At 46.4% G+C, this 17,481-nt stretch overlaps 5 protein-coding genes across 5 annotated transcripts; 3 read left to right on the forward strand and 2 right to left on the reverse strand.

Annotated features, from left to right (window-relative positions):
* The first annotated feature begins 86 nt into the window (after nucleotides 1-86).
* Nucleotides 87-4,076, forward strand: TREMEDRAFT_40008 (uncharacterized protein). The gene is made up of 16 exons (XM_007005973.1): nucleotides 87-434; nucleotides 485-582; nucleotides 623-776; nucleotides 829-1,344; nucleotides 1,388-1,460; nucleotides 1,512-1,575; nucleotides 1,611-1,909; nucleotides 1,980-2,109; nucleotides 2,160-2,274; nucleotides 2,323-2,474; nucleotides 2,593-2,945; nucleotides 2,995-3,038; nucleotides 3,084-3,135; nucleotides 3,179-3,276; nucleotides 3,346-3,493; nucleotides 3,753-4,076. The coding sequence occupies exons 1-16, from the start codon at nucleotides 102-104 to the stop codon at nucleotides 4,001-4,003; spliced, it is 2,880 nt and encodes a 959-aa protein (XP_007006035.1). The 5' UTR covers nucleotides 87-101; the 3' UTR covers nucleotides 4,004-4,076.
* A 109-nt stretch (nucleotides 4,077-4,185) lies between these two features.
* Nucleotides 4,186-5,994, reverse strand: TREMEDRAFT_63752 (uncharacterized protein; the record flags this gene model as incomplete). The annotated part of the gene is made up of 3 exons (XM_007006074.1): nucleotides 4,186-5,314; nucleotides 5,508-5,791; nucleotides 5,938-5,994. 3 exons carry the CDS (start codon nucleotides 5,992-5,994, stop codon nucleotides 4,186-4,188), a joined length of 1,470 nt encoding a protein of 489 aa, XP_007006136.1.
* A 253-nt stretch (nucleotides 5,995-6,247) lies between these two features.
* TREMEDRAFT_74332 (uncharacterized protein) lies at nucleotides 6,248-10,047 on the reverse strand. Its single transcript, XM_007006198.1, has 6 exons — nucleotides 9,631-10,047; nucleotides 9,175-9,306; nucleotides 8,344-8,696; nucleotides 7,838-8,146; nucleotides 7,580-7,782; nucleotides 6,248-7,484 (listed from the first exon to the last, which is right to left on the reverse strand). Exons 3-6 carry the CDS (start codon nucleotides 8,599-8,601, stop codon nucleotides 6,596-6,598), a joined length of 1,659 nt encoding a protein of 552 aa, XP_007006260.1. The 5' UTR covers nucleotides 8,602-8,696; nucleotides 9,175-9,306; nucleotides 9,631-10,047; the 3' UTR covers nucleotides 6,248-6,595.
* Nucleotides 10,048-11,669: 1,622 nt separating this feature from the next.
* On the forward strand, nucleotides 11,670-12,165 carry TREMEDRAFT_63755 (uncharacterized protein; the record flags this gene model as incomplete). Its single annotated transcript, XM_007006075.1, has 2 exons — nucleotides 11,670-11,964; nucleotides 12,005-12,165. 2 exons carry the CDS (start codon nucleotides 11,670-11,672, stop codon nucleotides 12,163-12,165), a joined length of 456 nt encoding a protein of 151 aa, XP_007006137.1.
* A 575-nt stretch (nucleotides 12,166-12,740) lies between these two features.
* TREMEDRAFT_74333 (uncharacterized protein) lies at nucleotides 12,741-16,437 on the forward strand (the record flags this gene model as incomplete). The annotated part of the gene is made up of 8 exons (XM_007006199.1): nucleotides 12,741-13,028; nucleotides 13,430-13,981; nucleotides 14,024-15,032; nucleotides 15,080-15,491; nucleotides 15,638-15,666; nucleotides 15,709-16,018; nucleotides 16,065-16,197; nucleotides 16,357-16,437. Exons 1-8 carry the CDS (start codon nucleotides 12,801-12,803, stop codon nucleotides 16,435-16,437), a joined length of 2,754 nt encoding a protein of 917 aa, XP_007006261.1. The 5' UTR covers nucleotides 12,741-12,800.
* Between the last annotated feature and the right edge of the window lie 1,044 nt (nucleotides 16,438-17,481).

Here is a 17,481-nt window from a genome sequence, read left to right on the forward strand (position 1 = left end):
GCCTCTCTCGACCTTCGATACAACCCCTACCCAATAAACAATCGTCTTCCAATGCTGTCTCAGACGATGACCCCCGTCGGCCGTCCGGTACAAACCCTTTCATGACGCTTGCGGAACAGCGGAAGATAGAAGCCACACAGGCCAAACGTGACGCCGAAGAATCGTACAAGTTCCTTCTTCCGGAAAACCTCAAAGACGCCGAGGGTCGCCGACCATCTGACCCTGATTACGATGGCCGTACTCTTTATATCCCCAAAGAGGATTGGAGAGGTTTCACACCATTCGAGAGACAGTTTTGGGAGATCAAACAGAACCATTACGACACTGTTCTCTTCTTCCAAAAGGGCAAATTCTTCGAACTTTATGAAGGAGACGCACAAATTGGACATGATCAATTTGACCTCAAGCTGACTAAACGAGTTAAGATGCAAATGGTAAGTGAAGACAAGCCCCTACTGTTGATGAACCTCGCTCACGGAAGTAGGTCGGAGTGCCCGAGCAAAGTTTCGATGAGTTTGCCGCCAAGTTCCTGGCCCACGGTTATAAGGTAGGCAAAGTAGAACAAGTAGAGACGGCCATAGGGTGAGTTTGATCACTCTGTCCCTTTCAAGACTGACTTCAGTGCCGAGTTGAGGAGGAACGCCGGAAAGGGCTCTTCTACTCTGAAAGAAGACAAGATAGTGCAGCGTGAGCTCGCGCAGATCTTCACCAACGGGACCATCGTCGATGGAGCGTATCTTTCCACCCATGAATCAAATCACTGCGTGGCTGTTAAAGTGAGAGCTTTCATTTTTCACTCTTGTTTGATTCTCCAGCTGATCAGGCCAGGAGCAAGTAGATCCCAACGGCACCGTTGTTTATGGAGTATGCGTACTCGACGCCTCGACTGGCGAGTTCCAACTCACCGCCTTGGAAGACGACGTCCTTAGAACAAAGTTGGGCACGTTATTCCGTCAGATCCGTCCCAAGGAGTTGCTACACGCTAAAGGCAACTTGTCCTCCCCGACTTTGCGTTTGCTGCGAAACATTTCACCGCCTAATGTCTTATGGCAAGACTTCAAGGATGGTGTCGAATTTTATCCCGTGGCAAAAACTCTCGAGGAGCTAGGGAAGCTTTTTGAAGTTGAGGGTGATCTGGCAGACATGAAAGCAACTCTACCTAATGCAATCAAGACCATGTTGAATGAACCCCTCGCCATCGAAGCTTTGGGTGGCATGCTATTTTACCTGCGCTCGCTTAATTTGGACAAAGATCTGGTTTCGCAGGGCAATTTCACTATCTTCGATCCTACTCGTGAAGGCAAGGTTCTTATCTTAGATGGGCAGTCTTTGGGACATATGGAAGTGAGTGTAACTGTCAAATTGCGTTCTGACTCTGACAAATCAGATATTAATCAACAACGAAGGTGGTCACGAGGGTACTTTGTTGTCTCTGCTTCAGAATTGCGTGACTCCTTCCGGTGCGTTATCTTGCAATAGAAATTGCGAGAATTCCAAGACTGACTCATTAGGTAAACGATTATTCCGCATGTGGATCACTGCACCTTTGTGTGAGGTGCGAGCAATCAATGACAGGTGAGTCTGGGTGCCTCGGTGACGCTGACAAACAGACTTGACGCCGTCGACGACATAATGCATCACCCAGACTTTGCTGGCATGTTCACTTCTTCGTTCAAGAATTTGCCCGACTTGGAACGACTCGTCTCCCGTGCTCATGCGGGTTCAATGAGACAGAAGGACTTTTTGACGATCATCGAGGGCTTCCAGACAGTTTCCAGCACGCTAAAGACGCTTGTCTCGTCATCCTCATCTTTCTCCACATCGCCAGTGCCGGACCTACTTCGTGGAGCGCCCGATCTGAATCCTCTACTACAGCACATGCGCACCCTGTATCATGTCGTCCAAGAGGGTGAGTTTGTTTCCTTATCTTTGGTCTCTGACCGGCCGAATCTGTTGGTATCGGGTTGCTGATCGATCAGGGAAGACCATCGACATCCTACCCACTCAAGGCTCAGACAGAGAGTGTGATCAAGCCGATGCCAACGTCGCAGAGCAAGAAGGTATCCTGGAGCAACTGCGAGAGAAAGCAAGGAAGCAACTTCATCTCGCGTGAGTCCTCAATCGCCCTCAAACGAATATTTCGCGTGTTGATTTGTTAGCCGGGGTGAGATCGCATATTGGCATTCTAACCAAGGGGGCAAGGAGATCTACCAGTTGCAAGTTGCCGCCGATGTTGAAGTACCCTCGAGCTGGAGGAAGCAGAGTGGGACAAAGGTCAGTCCACTTTGAACTGTCATATGGACAAGAGACTCATAAATACAGACTGTGTCTCGGTATTACAATTCTGAGATCACGCCTGTTATCCGAAAACTGCAAGAGGAAAGAGAGATGCAGAGTGTGGCCAAGAAGACTTTCTTTCGGCGTTTGCTACAAAAGTTTGATCAAAGTCGTCGTGAATGGTTGAATGCTGTCAAGTGAGTCGATTCTGTTCACATCATCTGTCCTGCACTCTGAAAATCTCTCACTTGCCTCCTTGATCTGATTCTACTAAGTCATATCCGTCTGTGCTGAAGGCGACAACTGATCATACAGAACAGTAGCGGAGCTCGACTGTCTCGTGTCACTCGCCAAGGCATCTTCCAATATGGACGAGCCCAAATGTCGACCTGTCTTCATAAACAGTCCTGAAGCGTTTATCGACTTTACAGAGCTTCGTCATCCCTCCATGTGTCTTCGGGCGGATTTCATAGCCAACGACGTTCGCTTAGGGAAATCGGAGCCTAGGACAGTCTTACTCACCGGACCCAACATGGCCGGGAAGAGCACGTTACTCCGTATGACCGCATCGGCCGTGATCATGGCTCAATTGGGATGTTATGTCCCCTCTGCCAGCGCGACATTGAGTCCCATCGATAGGATACAAACACGTATGGGAGCGTATGACAGTAAGTCTGGTGCCGCCAAAAGTGTCCAAGTTCAATCATTGACTCTCAGACATGTTCGCCTCTGCCAGTACTTACAAGGTGGAGTTGGACGAGGTGAGTCATTTATTTTGAAACGTGTTGATACTGAAATCGGTGTAGTGTAGCAAGATCCTCCGTGAAGCTGGACCCAAATCTTTGGTCATCCTAGACGGTATGTCACTTATCCGCCATTGTGGTGCAACCTAATGATGTAGAACTCGGTCGAGGTACTTCAACACACGACGGTATGGCCATTGCCATGGCTGTTTTACATCATTTGGCTACTCATACTCTCCCTCTCGGTTTCTTCGCTGTAAGTCTCCTTCGCTCGTCCTGATCACTCTGTGTGAGAAGATGATAAGAGGTTGTGATTGACTTTGAGACGCATTACGGCTTACTCGCGGATGAATTTCTTTATCATCCTAATATCCGAAATATGCACATGCAGACTCACGTGGATGAAGATCTTCTCCAAGTGGTCTTTTTATACAAACTTATCCCCGGTGTGGCCGAATCGTCACATGGGACCCGTGAGTGTATTTCTCTTTCTTTATCTTACCTGTTTCTTTATCTTATCACACATACTTCCTGGCGTCCCGTCTTCTGCCACTTTTACCCGACTGGATGATCAATGTACAAAACTGTAAACCACTTACCTAGATCTGGGCGGTTTGGTCTTGGAATACCTGCAGGTCATATTCTGTGCTTGACAGGTATCTCTTCTTGATATTGCTAGTGAGAGACGAGACACGATGGCTCGTTGACAAAAGAACATTGCTGATCCAACAGACGTCGCGCACATGGCAGGAGTCCCCACATCCGTAGTCACCCGTGCTCAGAAAGTCTCCGCGGAGTTCTTTGATGATACCAAAAAACGACTCGCCACTCGTCGAAAGACCACTATACCTCTCACTGCTCAAGCGGATTTCTCATGGTTGATAAGACTCGCCATGGGTCAGAACGAAGAAACGACTGCCAGTCTTTCTCAGAGGTTGAAAATGGTCACTGAGGCCATAGGGGGATATGATCTGTCCGGTTGAAGTTTATGGGGAGATGAAAGTATCTACAATCATCTGTAAATTTGCATTCAAACATGTATTCTGTGCATTAACTTAACGCAAACGTCAACTGTAGCCGTCCATCTCTCCGCCACGAACAAGGCTCCAGAGAAAGCGTCGACATAGATTCAACTATATGTGCAATGGAAGAAATTACGAAAGGGTTAAACAAAAGGTTCATACTTTCCCCAAGCCGGTGGATCTTTTCGTCTTGATTTATCTCTTTTTCTCCTTCCGACAACTTTCACCTTACTCCTCTCTTTCCCATTTCTCCTATCACTCGACAAACTCTTGACCTGACCACTATCCCTTTCCTCCCTTTCCAACTTTCGTATAAGATCCCCAAACCCTTCTTCCACAGGTAAACGAACATGTTCCTCTGCCCATCCACTTCCAGGTATTTGAGTAGGTCGGAATTTCCTTCCTGCTCGATCTACCGATCTATGACAAAAATTATCACCCAGAATGTCTATTTGTATTCTAGGTAAATTTATGTTGGAGAGATGAAGTTCCATTGTATCAGCTTCGGGTGGTTGATATAACGCTTTTTGTTTTTGTTCCCATGGAATATCCGTCTGCTCCACTGATTCATTTACTGAAATCTCTATCCCATGAGCTACTGCCGACTCCTTTTTCTGCTCCGTGGATTCGTTACCCATCCGACGTTGCATAGCTGATGTCTCCCCTTCGTCCAAGATGAAAGAAGATGACGATGGATGGGAAATCGTTTGTTTCGAAGAAGTGGTTAGATGAGAATTGATGGTGTTTGTTGGAAAATCATTTTCGGGTGAAGGAGCATAAGCGGGAAATTCAAATCGGAACATACTACCTTTTTTAGGTACCACTCTTACTTTCCCATCAATCGGAACGAGTAGAAACGTTCCATAAGTCTCTTCAATCACTATCCCCTTTATACCCACCAAAGAGGGGTTACGGGAAGAGAGGATTAAGAGTATGGCACCGGTAAAATCCGCTTTGACAAGTTTTGATTGAATGGTTTCTGTTGACACGCCTGTGGGAAGTGGGTTATTTTTTTCCTTGGAAGGTATCATCTTAAGCGGAGTCGCTTTGTTGTGCGGTGACGCCGAGTTGTTCGGGGTAAAACTGGAAATGGGTCGATTAGGAAAATGAGGGTTTGATGGAGCTGGAATGAGAGGTATGTTGGATGAAGATCCCACATTGGAGGAAGAAGAAGGTTGGGGGTGAGAAAAAGTTGATGGGAGAGGAGGAAGTGAAAAGAGAGAAATGAGATAATGTGTGTGCATGTAATGAAGGGGTAAAAGAAATTCGTATCTATCATATCAGTCCACCGCCCGTAACTTCACTGTTGGAATTTCTCACCTCCCTACCCCCCCTTACTCCACAGGTCTTCATTCCTTTTGAATACAAGCTGGAAAAATATGATGACAATGAGGGCTTTGAAGAGTGAATGAGCAAGTGATCAAGAAGATCTTGTCTCAAGAACGAGTATAGAAAGACAACATACGGTATCTCCCTTCCCTTTCTTATACCCCCTCTTCGTTTCTTCATCCTCCTAATCCCTCCCATCTCCGTCTTCTCTCCATCCAACACCTTCCTCTTATCTTGTCCTACTCTCAATTTCGACCCATCACCAAATTCTACATTAGATTTCGAAACGATAGGTGAGACAGTAGTTGCGAGAGGAAGAGTCTTTCCTGCTAATCGGGAAGAATAACTGATCGGGTCTATTCCGAGTAAAGAGGGTATAGAAGGTGGTTGATCCGTAGGTACATAAGGAGCTAAATGTTTCTGTACAGTAAGTTCTGGTACATGCTACTTTAATGAATAACAATGCGACGTCGAGTGTACATGAGAAGCGGGATAGAGTATTTGAGAGGATTAGCTTGAAGTGATGAGGGTAAGGATTGAAAGGAGAAGTGGGAGGAGATACTGACTTTGATTTGTCGGGAGAGGGAACGGTATACGTCTAACGTTGGTTGAGTAGTGGACATCTCGCGACTTTCTTCGACCGACCAATATCAGATTATTGATGATACACCCGGTCACCTGAAGTGAGATAGGAAAGGGGAAGAGCGAAAAGACAGGGGAAACCACTGCCAATGGAGTTTTTCTTCAATCGCCCAATGAGAATTGTGGGACCCCGCGTGGAATCCTCTTCTTTTTCACGAGACTGTAACGACGTTGAGCAAATATGTAACAACGCATAGACGACAACATGAAGATAGGGCAGAGTGCTAGTCAATCCGAAAGCAACACGATGCATCTCGGTGCTCGTTACAGACAAATTTTCTCCACAGTCCCATACCATATCTAAAACAAACATACAAAAAGTTTCCGATGATTACCTCCGATACAAGAACTAAGAGCACAACGATACGGTAACACGGAGTTGGTACAATGACAATGGGATGGATTGAGAGTAATTTGACCATGACCCAAAAAGGAGAAGACAAAGACGACAAGATCATGTTTTTGATGAGTTATTGTTATGTCGATATGATAGAATACTTCTGTATTGATTCAATAACGTAGTCGACGGTACGATGATTGGTCGTTGATACAAAACATAGATGTTGAAAAAATAATTTAATGTCAACTGGCCAAACTTTGACCTGGTCTCCATTCTTCCCCTATAGAACCGACAAACTGACCCTGTGTTGGATGGGGGGGATGACCATGATGTTCCCATCCTTGAACATGACCATTCCATTGACCACCTCCAGCATTTTCTTGAACAGGACCACTCGTCGTTGGACCAGAAGTCGAATGTTGTGAAGGATTAAATTGATTCTGACCATCTTGAGGACCGTTCTGGTTTGAACTGACTTGTGAAATTGCAGTGGAAGGTATTTCAGGTCGAGTAGGTAATAATCTACTTTGTGCACTTGAACCCCAAGAATAACTTTGTTGTCCTGCTGCATGAGGTGGAGGTGCTGGATAACCAGGCATAGATTGACTAGCACCATAAAAATCGGCAAAAGCACCAGGAGCTGTAGAAGGTGGTTGATATGAATATCCTCCTTGATGGATATTCGGTTTAACATCATAACCTTGTCCAGAAGGTCCTGGATAATATATTTGTTGTGATGTTCTTCTAGCGTGTTCTTGCATTTGTCCTGAAGTTTGACGTGGGGAAGCGTTGGGAGGACCGAAAGCTTCATATCTTCTGGAACTACTTTGTGGACGTAATGGACCAGAGATAGGATTGGGAGGTGACATTCCAGATTGGATCGAACTTGAAGATCCCGGTCTTCCACCAGGAGGATACATATTTTGATCCATATATCCCCCACCGTATTGTCCTCCGGAAGGTGGCATGGGAATGGGCATGGGTACGGTTACAGAACGATGTCGCTGAGATGGAGATTGCATGGGGACGGGGGCACTGTATGGATCATACATGTCGCCAGGGGGGAAGGAGGAATGCATGGAGATGGTAGAGACGGGTGATTGAGGCGAACTTGGTTCTTCGGGTTCACCACTTAGCGTCAGCCATTTCCCCTTCAACGATCCAACAGGAGGAAAATAGACAGGATAATTGATGGGATTATCACGAGGGGTGAGAGATGAACTCACCGATATCGTGGTACACCGTCAGGTCCCACTTCGATCATTGGGGGAAATCGAAAATTTTGCTTATGCAAATACTCGGGCGAAATCTCGAGCGCGGCAAGTTCAGGGATACTAGATGGGCAACGTAATTTCCCAGCCAAAACGTCTTCGCAGGTGTAGTACGAGATCATATGTTGAGCGAAACCGTTGACAGTGACTGACATTGTCTGAACGTCAGCAAATTACCCTGATGACGTACACGAAAGCATAAGATGAACTAACCTTTTTAACCAGTCCTCCTTCTTTGAATTTATGACTGTTGGTCAAACTCCCCACGAGTTGACGTTCTCGATGACGAGACATGCCTTGAGCGTCGGAAGCACTTCGATTTCGATTCAAAGCACCTTGTCCTAATGGTGGCATTGCTTCTCCGGGGGCATATTGCGGTGGTGTGGACATTTGATTTGGGTCATATCTTGCTACCTGACCCGGGGTACCCGCAGGAGAGGTCTGAGAGGGGGATGTAGAGTTGGCATTGTTTGACATGGGTGTTGGAGGAGGGTTTGCACGTTTGTCCGTTTCACGATACACCTGAGCATTAGTCATCACTTCCACTGTTTGAGTAAGGACTTGAGCAATGGGTGACGCGTAACGGAATCATGGTTTGGACGACCGGACAATGACCAGAAGCGGGAGATGAGATGAGACGTCACTGATATACGATCGACGATCGTCTGTTGACGCTAAAGTGGGGTGATAAGAGACAATTATAAAACCCAAAAGCTCACCAAGAAATTGCCCAATATCCTACTTGGACTCCATATCAAACCATCAGTCCATCGTTTGATCCCACTTTCATGTTCGTCAAACACAAACACCGCGCCAGATTGTACCATCCCTCGTTCACGTTCTATCAATCGACGAGTGACCCGAGGGATCATTCCCCGTCTGGCTGCTTCGAAAACGAGCAACGCGTCGAAAGTCGTTTCTATGTATCCTCGAAAAGGTGGATCCAGATGGGGTGGAGGTGGTGATTGTTGTGTCATGGTGAACAGAGGGGTGTTTTGATTTGATGGTTGGTTCTGATGAGGATGTGAAGATGACTGTGAGATCTTGATAGATGGACGAATCTGTGAACAGACTAAAGTCGGAGTGTAAAGGTTAAAGTGTTTCAAGGTGAAGCGTTTGAATGTAAGAGAAACAAGGAGTCAAGAGAGCAAGAGAGTAGTACTTGGATGAGGGGCAGGAGGAAAGAAGGTCCGAGCGAGATCAAGTCAGGGTGGAGGTAAAACCGAGGTACCGAGCGAACCGGGTGGAAAGTTGAAAGAAAAGTGATGAAGAATGATTGGTAGATTGGAAATACGAATGAGAAGTGTAAAGTGAACGAGTCGATTGTAAGGAGAAGAGAGCAAAAAGGGTCAGCTTGGATCCATTGTGAACAAGTTTTCGATGTGGAAAGATAGGAGTGATCTGCGACATGTGTACAAACGACCGTATGAGTGGAGGGTTGTGACTTGTGACGGATGATTGAGTCAAAGGGGTGACCAAAAGTCACAAAGGGGCGTCGATCAAAGGAAGAAGAAGAAAGTCGTCAAGGAGATTGTCACATCTTCACTCACCGATAACCTGTCAAAACGTTCCAGAATTTCAAACGCCTTGCGGTTCTCAGAATGACGGAAGCCGAGATGACAAAACCCGGATCGACGTTACGAGTCGACGATATTTGATTATCGGTTGTAATGATTGGTCGACTATGTGATTAGCGAGTGGACGAGAACTTTGAAGAGATAATCCGAAGTAGGTCAAGAAGAGTTTTGGGTTTTCACTGAATGTCCGATCTACTACTGAAAGATACTAAAGAGGTCAGGGGAAAAGTGGAGGGAGGATGCTGTGATTCTCTCGCCACTCCTAACTTGCATAATGGCAGACGCGAGGGTCTGTGGGTATTCTAATCCGATGGGTCACGTGGGACAAGAAGCACGCAACAACCTACGTATCGTAATTGACATTTACCTGTAGTCAAGGAAGGAAGAAAGGAGAAGAGAGCTGATCCGGGCATTCACCCAGCCACTCACCCTATGTTTCTAGATGACTTGCATCCGTTCTGAACTCGTATGGGAGAATTTCCAAGACCGAGCGGATGCTTTTGATCCGTTTAATTCTGATTGTCACCCCTCGGACTGGGCAACTGTCTGTCCAAGAGCCAGAGGGCAAAGACGCGCGTGGGGGAGAGGAAAAGAAGGCCGGTGTACGGTGTGGATTGTGTGCGTGCGACGAGCGACAATCGCCGAGATGAATGACCCTAAGAGATGTGTGTGCCGTAATAATGAGGGCGTCGACGAATGACTCGCTTGATTCCCTCTGGTCGGGTGCAGATCGTGATAGAGATAGATCGTTCCGGCGTATCCGGCGTACAGTGAACGGTGTTTCTATGCGGGGCGTTGAATCTGAGACTCTCGGTCTCTGAGAGATTGGTTCAATTGAGGATGAAGAAGTATGACAATCCTGATATTCTTAGAAACGAACCAAAATTTCTGCTGATGATCAGCATCCCCCTCCACTCTACAACCAAATCGACGATCGATGACTGGTCCACTCGCAGTGAAAGTGAGCGAGCAAGCCAGCGATGAAGACAAAGATGCCGCAATGGCGATGATGAAAGAGTTTGATTGAGAAAGGATGACGACTCTCTCTGTGTGCCCATCGGACGGTGTTTATCATTCGAAGTAGAACTTCGGCCAAGTCCCAGGGAGAATAAGCGGCGGTGTGTGGGATTGGGAACTCGACTCAATGGAGCACCGCACAACAGGAGGACGAATACTCTCTGAACGTCTCCTCTCCGCCGAAAGCCACATATGGAGTTGATAAAACCGAGACCGGATCCTTGGCAGGTATCTCTCCCACATCTCCTTCTCCTCTCCCCAGCTCCTCGCTTGCTTCTTCCCACGTCCTCACCGAGGTCTCCCCCGCAACGCCGCGAAGACATGGTCAGGAGGAAAGACGCCTCTATCACTGCCACAAGCCTTTTCCAGACCCGTGTGCAAACAGGGACGACGCTAAACTGAAAACGGTAATTTCCTTCCACATGTCGGAGAGTTTTTTTCCCTTCTTTTCCCTATCTCTTCTCACCCTCCTGTTCCCCTGGGTTCACGATCGACGGACAGGAACGTGAGAAGAGAGGAAGATAATTCGATCGCAGGTAGAACTCCCGACGGAAGTCAGGAAACATAGATCTCTTTGCATGCCGTTTCGGCCAAGGTAAGAAAGAACACAGGACATAGATAGGGGGGAAATTTGGCGTGTGTGGCGTTTGTTCAAAAACGTATTGGAAAGAAAGGGGAAGGGGCACGGACGTGTGCACCGGCATAACGGAGTTCGGGCCGTGTGAACCGTTCGGAAAAGCACAAACGATTAAAGCTTGGATAGGAACATGTCTCCGTATCAACGGTAACTTGATCAACCGGAGGTGGAGGTCGTTGTCATGTTTATCCAAGAAACGTGGACACGAAGTTTCCACATGATTAAGCGACACGGGGTTGTGTTAAAGTTAAATGTCTCGGAGACAAGAACAAGTATGTGACACATTTAGAAAAAGCGAGACAAAAGGAGGAACGTACTTCCTAAAAAAAGAACAAGAGAACAAACGCTCACCTTGTTTATCAAGCCAACTAACCGTCCAGCGATCTCACTACAATCCTTCTAGGTCTTCTATATTCTAGTTGACAACGAAAAGCTCTTGACTTTCGAGATATAACAGTCAGTCGGAGTTGGAATCGGAATCGGATATTCGGAAGCTGAACGATGAACAAAATTCGTGGTCGAATAAACATATCATCAACGCCCGTCTTACTTATCTTCTAAAAACATTCTCCTCACTCTCACGTTCTCACAACCCCGTGTCCCTTCTCCTCAACTTCCATTCAACCTGACTAACCGTCGATCTCATCCCGTGGTAAACTAGACATTTTCAAAAGAAAGGGTGAAAGGACAGATGTCATCTTTCCCACGCCTTCGAAGTGTAAGCCGACAAGAGGGTGACCCCTCTCGAAATGACCTATTTCTCGACACGGGTGAAAGGATGAATGGTTAGTCGCTGATGTCTTTCTCACGCATCATGGTATGGAGTTCACGGGGTCAGAAAGGAGACGTGGGAGGATTATCGGGTTTTCTAAGGAGCCAGGGATGTGGAGAGTATTTCGGGATGATCTACAAGATCGACAAGGGGGTGTTTTGTCTCGGTCGTCGGCGGCTTCGGCGGCTGGCCAGACGGGTTGGACAGGGGAAAGGATGGTTTAGGATCGACATATTCGCGCGTTCGGCTCGACCATATGGGAAACCGGAAGGAAGTAGATTGAACGAAGGAGGTTTACAATGTTGGTTCTTTTTCGATAAAGACGGAGTTACAAATTGTGAGAATATCAAGGAAACAGGAAAGATGGAGAATCAAAGTCGACTTCTCAGCTTCCCACATGTTTCTGGATAGCCGAGAGGATGGGACGGAGATGTGGTTTGGATCAGTTTATCTGAGGGGAGAAAAGCTCAGCGACACGGTATCTCTCAGATTACCTCTTGGCCAGACCGACATGGACCTCAGGGGTGATGACACTTGACACCATCAACGTCCACGAAGTCGTCGATGAGTTACTGTCAGCGCAGATGTGAGAAAGTTGTATCCCGACGATCAGATACTTTATATGGTGATTCGTGAGTTGTAGTGACAGATCAACATACTTACATGCTATGTTACAAACTCCAAATAAAACGCCTATTTCGTGCTTTTGTCTTCCGACCTCACACCAGCAAGCCACTTTGTTTCGAATGAATGTCCGAGCCTCTGACGTTCTCCAGCCCGAGCATAGGAGGATAGACTCTTCCTTCCTCCGGTAGTGTAGTGCCGTCAGGGTGAACGGTGTAAGAGTGTCCCAAGTACGAGCATGTTGAAGGAAGTGGTAGGTATTCGATCGTCTGAAACCTCAATCATATGAAGGTCCCAAGTAGCCACTTCGAGGGTGAGTGGTAGAGACGGAGTTTGACCCAGAGGATAACCCCGCAGAGGCAGTCTCATGTGGCAGCCGGTGACGTGGCATGATGTGAATTCCTTATCACTGATCATTCACGAGTCAAACGCGATCGCCTCCTTTGTCCAAAAAAAGGTAAGGGGCGCGTACCCTAATGTATCATCTTTTGAACATCTTCATCACTACAAGTAGCTTGTCTACTCTCCTTACTCTACACAATTGATCAAATGGCATCATCAGAAGTATCAAGAGCATCTTCAGAACTTCCCTCTCTTTCTGTCTTCTCTCACACCGCTGGAACATCCACCATCTCCTCTATGCCTGCTAGTCCCACTCCCCTGCCCGATTACCCCCCAGCCGAGGGAGACATCAAGGTGGATGTCAAGGTAGATGATGAGCATGAAGTTCAGGTGAAGGAGATAGAAGAGGAAATGAACGATGCAGGTGATCCTCAGGTGAGTAAAGATTCATCACTCACTCTTGTCTTATCAATCTCGCTGAAAGACATCTGTCTGTCTGTAAGAAAGTGACGTGAGATCTTGATTTCTTTTTTTGAATGACTGTCGTCGTGTACCTATACCTTTACAAAAATCCTACCTTTGGACTCATGCCCTCGATCAATCTGTCTTCGTGACAATATATGCTGTCTTCTTAGACAGTATATGAGCGCTTTTGCTTTATGTCAGGTTGAATGATTATTCATGCTCTTGGGTTAATTTGCTGACATTATCTTTCCTTTGTTCTACCAATTTGACATGACACTTCCCTTCACATTTGATCTACCCATATGTCCCCTACCATCCTGCACCATCAATATACATCTCCATACCATCTCGATTTACTGTCTATGAAACAGGCTGCTGCCCGTGCCGCACGATTGTCATTCTTGCTGGACAAATCGACCATCTACGCCAAGATCATCGGCGATCGTATGGAGAGACAACAAATCGAGAAGCGAAAAGCTGAACAACGAGCCGAAGTACGCAAAGCAAACAAAGAGAAGAAAGTAGAAGGAACTGCCCAAAAGCAGGGTCTGCGAAATAAGCCTAAGGCTGAGGAAGAGGATAAGGAAAAAGATTCAAAGAAACGTAGACGGAAAAATGAAGTGACTTTACCAGAGAAAAAAGCCAAGCTGGAGGAGAATGGTGATGTTGGAGATGAAAATGAAAACAAAGAGGAAGTTGAAGTCGTCGCGGAGGCTGAAGGGAACGGCGAGATCAAGCAGGAGAATGGAGATAACGAGGAGGAAGGCTTACAGGATGATGAAGTTCAATATTCTTTCGCTCAGCCTGCACTGGTCACTGGTGCCAAACTCCGAGATTATCAATTAGCAGGCGTTCAATGGATGATCAGTCTTTACGAAAACGGTCTTAATGGTATTTTGGCTGATGAGATGGGTTTAGGCAAGGTGAGTCCTCTCGAGAGCATTTACCTGACACTGATCATGCAGACACTTCAAACCATATCATTTCTCGCGCATCTCCGATCTAAAGGCACATGGGGCCCCTTCCTTGTCGTCTGTCCCTTGTCCGTGCTCAACAATTGGATCATGGAATTCGAAAAGTTCACGCCTGACATTCCCGTTCTCATGTACCACGGCCCTCCCGAACATCGTGCTCATCTCAGACAAACTCGACTCCAAGCCCCGACCTCTGCAGGCGCCGGAAACTTACGCAAAGGGCGTAAAGGGCGACAATCTACAGGCGGCTCGGGCAACACAACAGCGACATTTCCTATCGTAGTGACGACCTATGAAATGTGTATGAAAGACCGACAATTCCTCAGCGGCTTCATGTGGAAATTCATCGTTGTGGATGAAGGTCATCGATTGAAGAATCTGGATTGTAAACTTATTCGAGAGCTCAAATCATATACCTCCGCAAACAGAATGATCCTCACCGGTACACCATTGCACAATAACCTCGCTGAACTCTGGTCACTTCTCAATTTCATTCTCCCAGACATATTCGATGATTTGGATAGTTTTCAACAATGGTTCAATTTTGACGATATGAATGCCAATGGTAACGACTCTGAGGCGGGTTTGTTGAACAAATCTCATGTCGTCGCTTCTCTTCACGCCATCTTGAAACCTTTCCTTCTGCGACGACTCAAGATGGACGTGGAGAAGGAGCTTCCCCCAAAGAAAGAATATCTACTCTACGCCCCATTGACCTTGCAGCAGAAGGAAATATATCAAGCTATTGTGAATCGACAAATTCGGCAATTTTTGGTTGACAAGAAGGTGAAAGATGAGGGAGAAGACCCCGAAGAACCGGAAATCGAAGAAGTGACATTGAGCAATGGAAGAAGGAAGAAAGACCGTATCAATTACCATATCGAGGAAAATGATTCGAAGTACATTCGAGACTTAGAACGTGGTGTCTTAACAGAGCCGGCCGGAGTCATGGAAAAGACACCTGCTCAAGTTGGGAGAGATTGGGCCGTCAAACAAGCTAGTACGTCATCCAACAACCTGATTCCCGTTTCTATGGCTGACATACAGCTAAACACGTCAACAATATGCGGTTGCAAAACCTCGTCATGCAACTGCGTAAAATCTCATCACATCCTTTCTTGTTCGATTGGCCTGTGGACGATAACAACGAGTTGGTCGTGAATGAAGATTTGGTCAATGCGTCGGGTAAAATGTTGTTACTCAATCGTCTACTCGATGAGCTCTTCAAGACAGGCCACAAAGTGTTGTTGTTCTCCCAATTCACCACCATGCTCGATGTCATTGAAGATTGGGCGACTCTTTATAAAGGATGGGAAGTGTGTCGGATAGACGGTAGTACTTCGCAACAGTCACGAAGGGAACAGATGGAGGCGTTTAATAATGGTGGAGATGAAGGGTGCAAATTGTTCCTGCTCAGTACCAGAGCTGGAGGATTAGGTGTGAATTTGGTTGCTGCTGAGTGAGTCTTCTGTTGTCTTTTCCTTTCCTCACATACCACCCCAGTCTAGTCTACTTCTACCCTTCTGATATCGGACGGATCATTCTCGTCTAACCTTGACTGGAGCTCTCGCACGAAAAGTGTCAATGGTGTCGCTGACATTGCAGTACTGTCATCTTCTTCGATCAAGATTGGAGTGAGCTTCCGCGATTGTCTTTCCACAAAAGCTGATGACCAGATCCTCAGATGGATCTACAAGCTCAAGATCGAGCACATCGTATCGGTCAAACTCGACCCGTACTCATATTCCGTCTAGTCTCCGCCGGAACGATCGAAACGAAGATTCTCCAAAAAGCAGGAAGTAAGCGAAAACTCGAAGCGCTCGTCATTTCTCAAGGTAAATTCGGTCGTGTGGTAGATGAGAATGGTCGAGTTTTACTCGGTCGGGCGAAGAACAAGACGGAAAGTGTGTCAGATATGGCCAAAGCTCTTTTGGCCTTGGAAGGGGAGGAAATAAACGTTGCTTCAGCGGATGATAAGATCATCTCGTGAGTGACTTTGATCATGGTGACGTAGAAGGAGCTGATCAAGTAGGGATGAAGATTTAGATATATTGTTGGATAGAAGTGCGGCGGCTTTCGCTAGGGAGAAAGGATGGTCTGCAGGGTTAGGCCAAGGTGATAAACGTGCTGAGCAGATCAAGAAAGGAGAAAGGACGGCGTTCGAGGTATGTGACCTGTGTCTTCTCTGATTCCATCTTTATTCTGTTATGGCCATTGCCATTTCCGCTTTTTCTGTCTACCAAATGCGTTTTCGGATGGGGAGAGAATGATGTGTTTGAGAGAGAGAGAGAGGTGGAAATCGTGATGCAGAACTGACACGAAAGGTATTCGTTCCTGCGAAAGACGACGCGGCGGATGGATTGGCTCAGATGTTTGGGGGTGATGAAGAACAAGAAGAGCAGTGAGAGTCCAAAATCATTCCAATCGATAGAGATATATCGTATCATATACCCTATCCTCACATTATCCCATATTTTGACTTTTGACCTTCCATCGTCGTTGTGAATTTTACTCGTCTGTAGTCTTGATGCACTCGTGTAGATTATTGTCGCGATTGTGAATTGGGATCAGAGCAGCGAGAAATCAGACATGCGATTCGTGAGGGTATGTATGACCAGAGTACATGTACTCCGTATCTTGATTTCTCATCTTGGTCACATTTGACCATCCTCTTCAACACGTCTTCTCACTGTTGGTCTTTTTATCATTGGCTTACACTACATTTACTGTTGGATCATTCATTGCTGAAGTGGTTTTTACTCGTTCATGACCTGTGGTACTGTCAAAAACTATGTATGGAGTGGAGATACGAGCTCGATCAAAGAACTTATACTCTATGACTACTCATAGAACACATCATCTGCATGATGGGTTTCTCTCTACCGTGATAAATTATCTCAAACTCGACCATTACACACGATATGATCATTGTACCATTCGATCTGCGTACCCATGTGATGAAACCGCACAAAGTAAACCATTCATCGAAATTCAAATATATCATAGAGTTTCCTGAAGATGTGAAGAATCAGTGGTCCATGTGAAACTTTTGGAAACGGTTCTCTGACTATATGATGTCCTTCGAGACTCGAACTTGTCCCTAAAATCCCCAGTCGTAAACATTATGACGAGGTTTCAGCAGCACGCTCCGCACCCAAGAGGACTCTTCCCATTTTTCGAAATCCCTCGCTTTGTTCTTAGACCGTTCAAAGTCTACCAAGCGCAGTTGTATCTCGAAAGGGTTCCACTGTTTTGTCGACTTCTCAGCAAGATATTCTTCTACCGTTTCGTATGCATGACAGGGAGGGTCAACCAACAGTACATGTTTGTGTTTGACGGAATCTTGGATAATTCCATGTTGAAATAGAGTACGATAGAGTCTTACGATCTCCTTCCTTAATGCAGTCAGTAATCGTCCGAAATAAACTCATTCCATGTCTTTTCCAAAA

Source organism: Tremella mesenterica, assembly GCF_000271645.1.
Source record: "Tremella mesenterica DSM 1558 unplaced genomic scaffold TREMEscaffold_9, whole genome shotgun sequence".
Classification (NCBI taxonomy): domain Eukaryota; kingdom Fungi; phylum Basidiomycota; class Tremellomycetes; order Tremellales; family Tremellaceae; genus Tremella; species Tremella mesenterica.

Bases quoted from the DNA above. Each gene is read 5' to 3' on its own strand.
- TREMEDRAFT_74332 (XM_007006198.1), bottom strand. From the start codon at position 8,601: ATGACACAACAATCACCACCTCCACCCCATCTGGATCCACCTTTTCGA. The intron at 8,147-8,343 runs GTGAGCTTTTGG...ACTAATGCTCAG, and splicing joins GGATATTGGGCAATTTCTTG to GTGTATCGTGAAACGGACAA. The intron at 7,783-7,837 runs GTTAGTTCATCT...GCTGACGTTCAG, and splicing joins AAGGAGGACTGGTTAAAAAG to ACAATGTCAGTCACTGTCAA.
- TREMEDRAFT_40008 (XM_007005973.1), top strand. From the start codon at position 102: ATGACGCTTGCGGAACAGCGGAAGATAGAAGCCACACAGGCCAAACGT. The intron at 435-484 runs GTAAGTGAAGAC...TCACGGAAGTAG, and splicing joins AACGAGTTAAGATGCAAATG to GTCGGAGTGCCCGAGCAAAG. The intron at 3,136-3,178 runs GTATGTCACTTA...CTAATGATGTAG, and splicing joins ATCTTTGGTCATCCTAGACG to AACTCGGTCGAGGTACTTCA.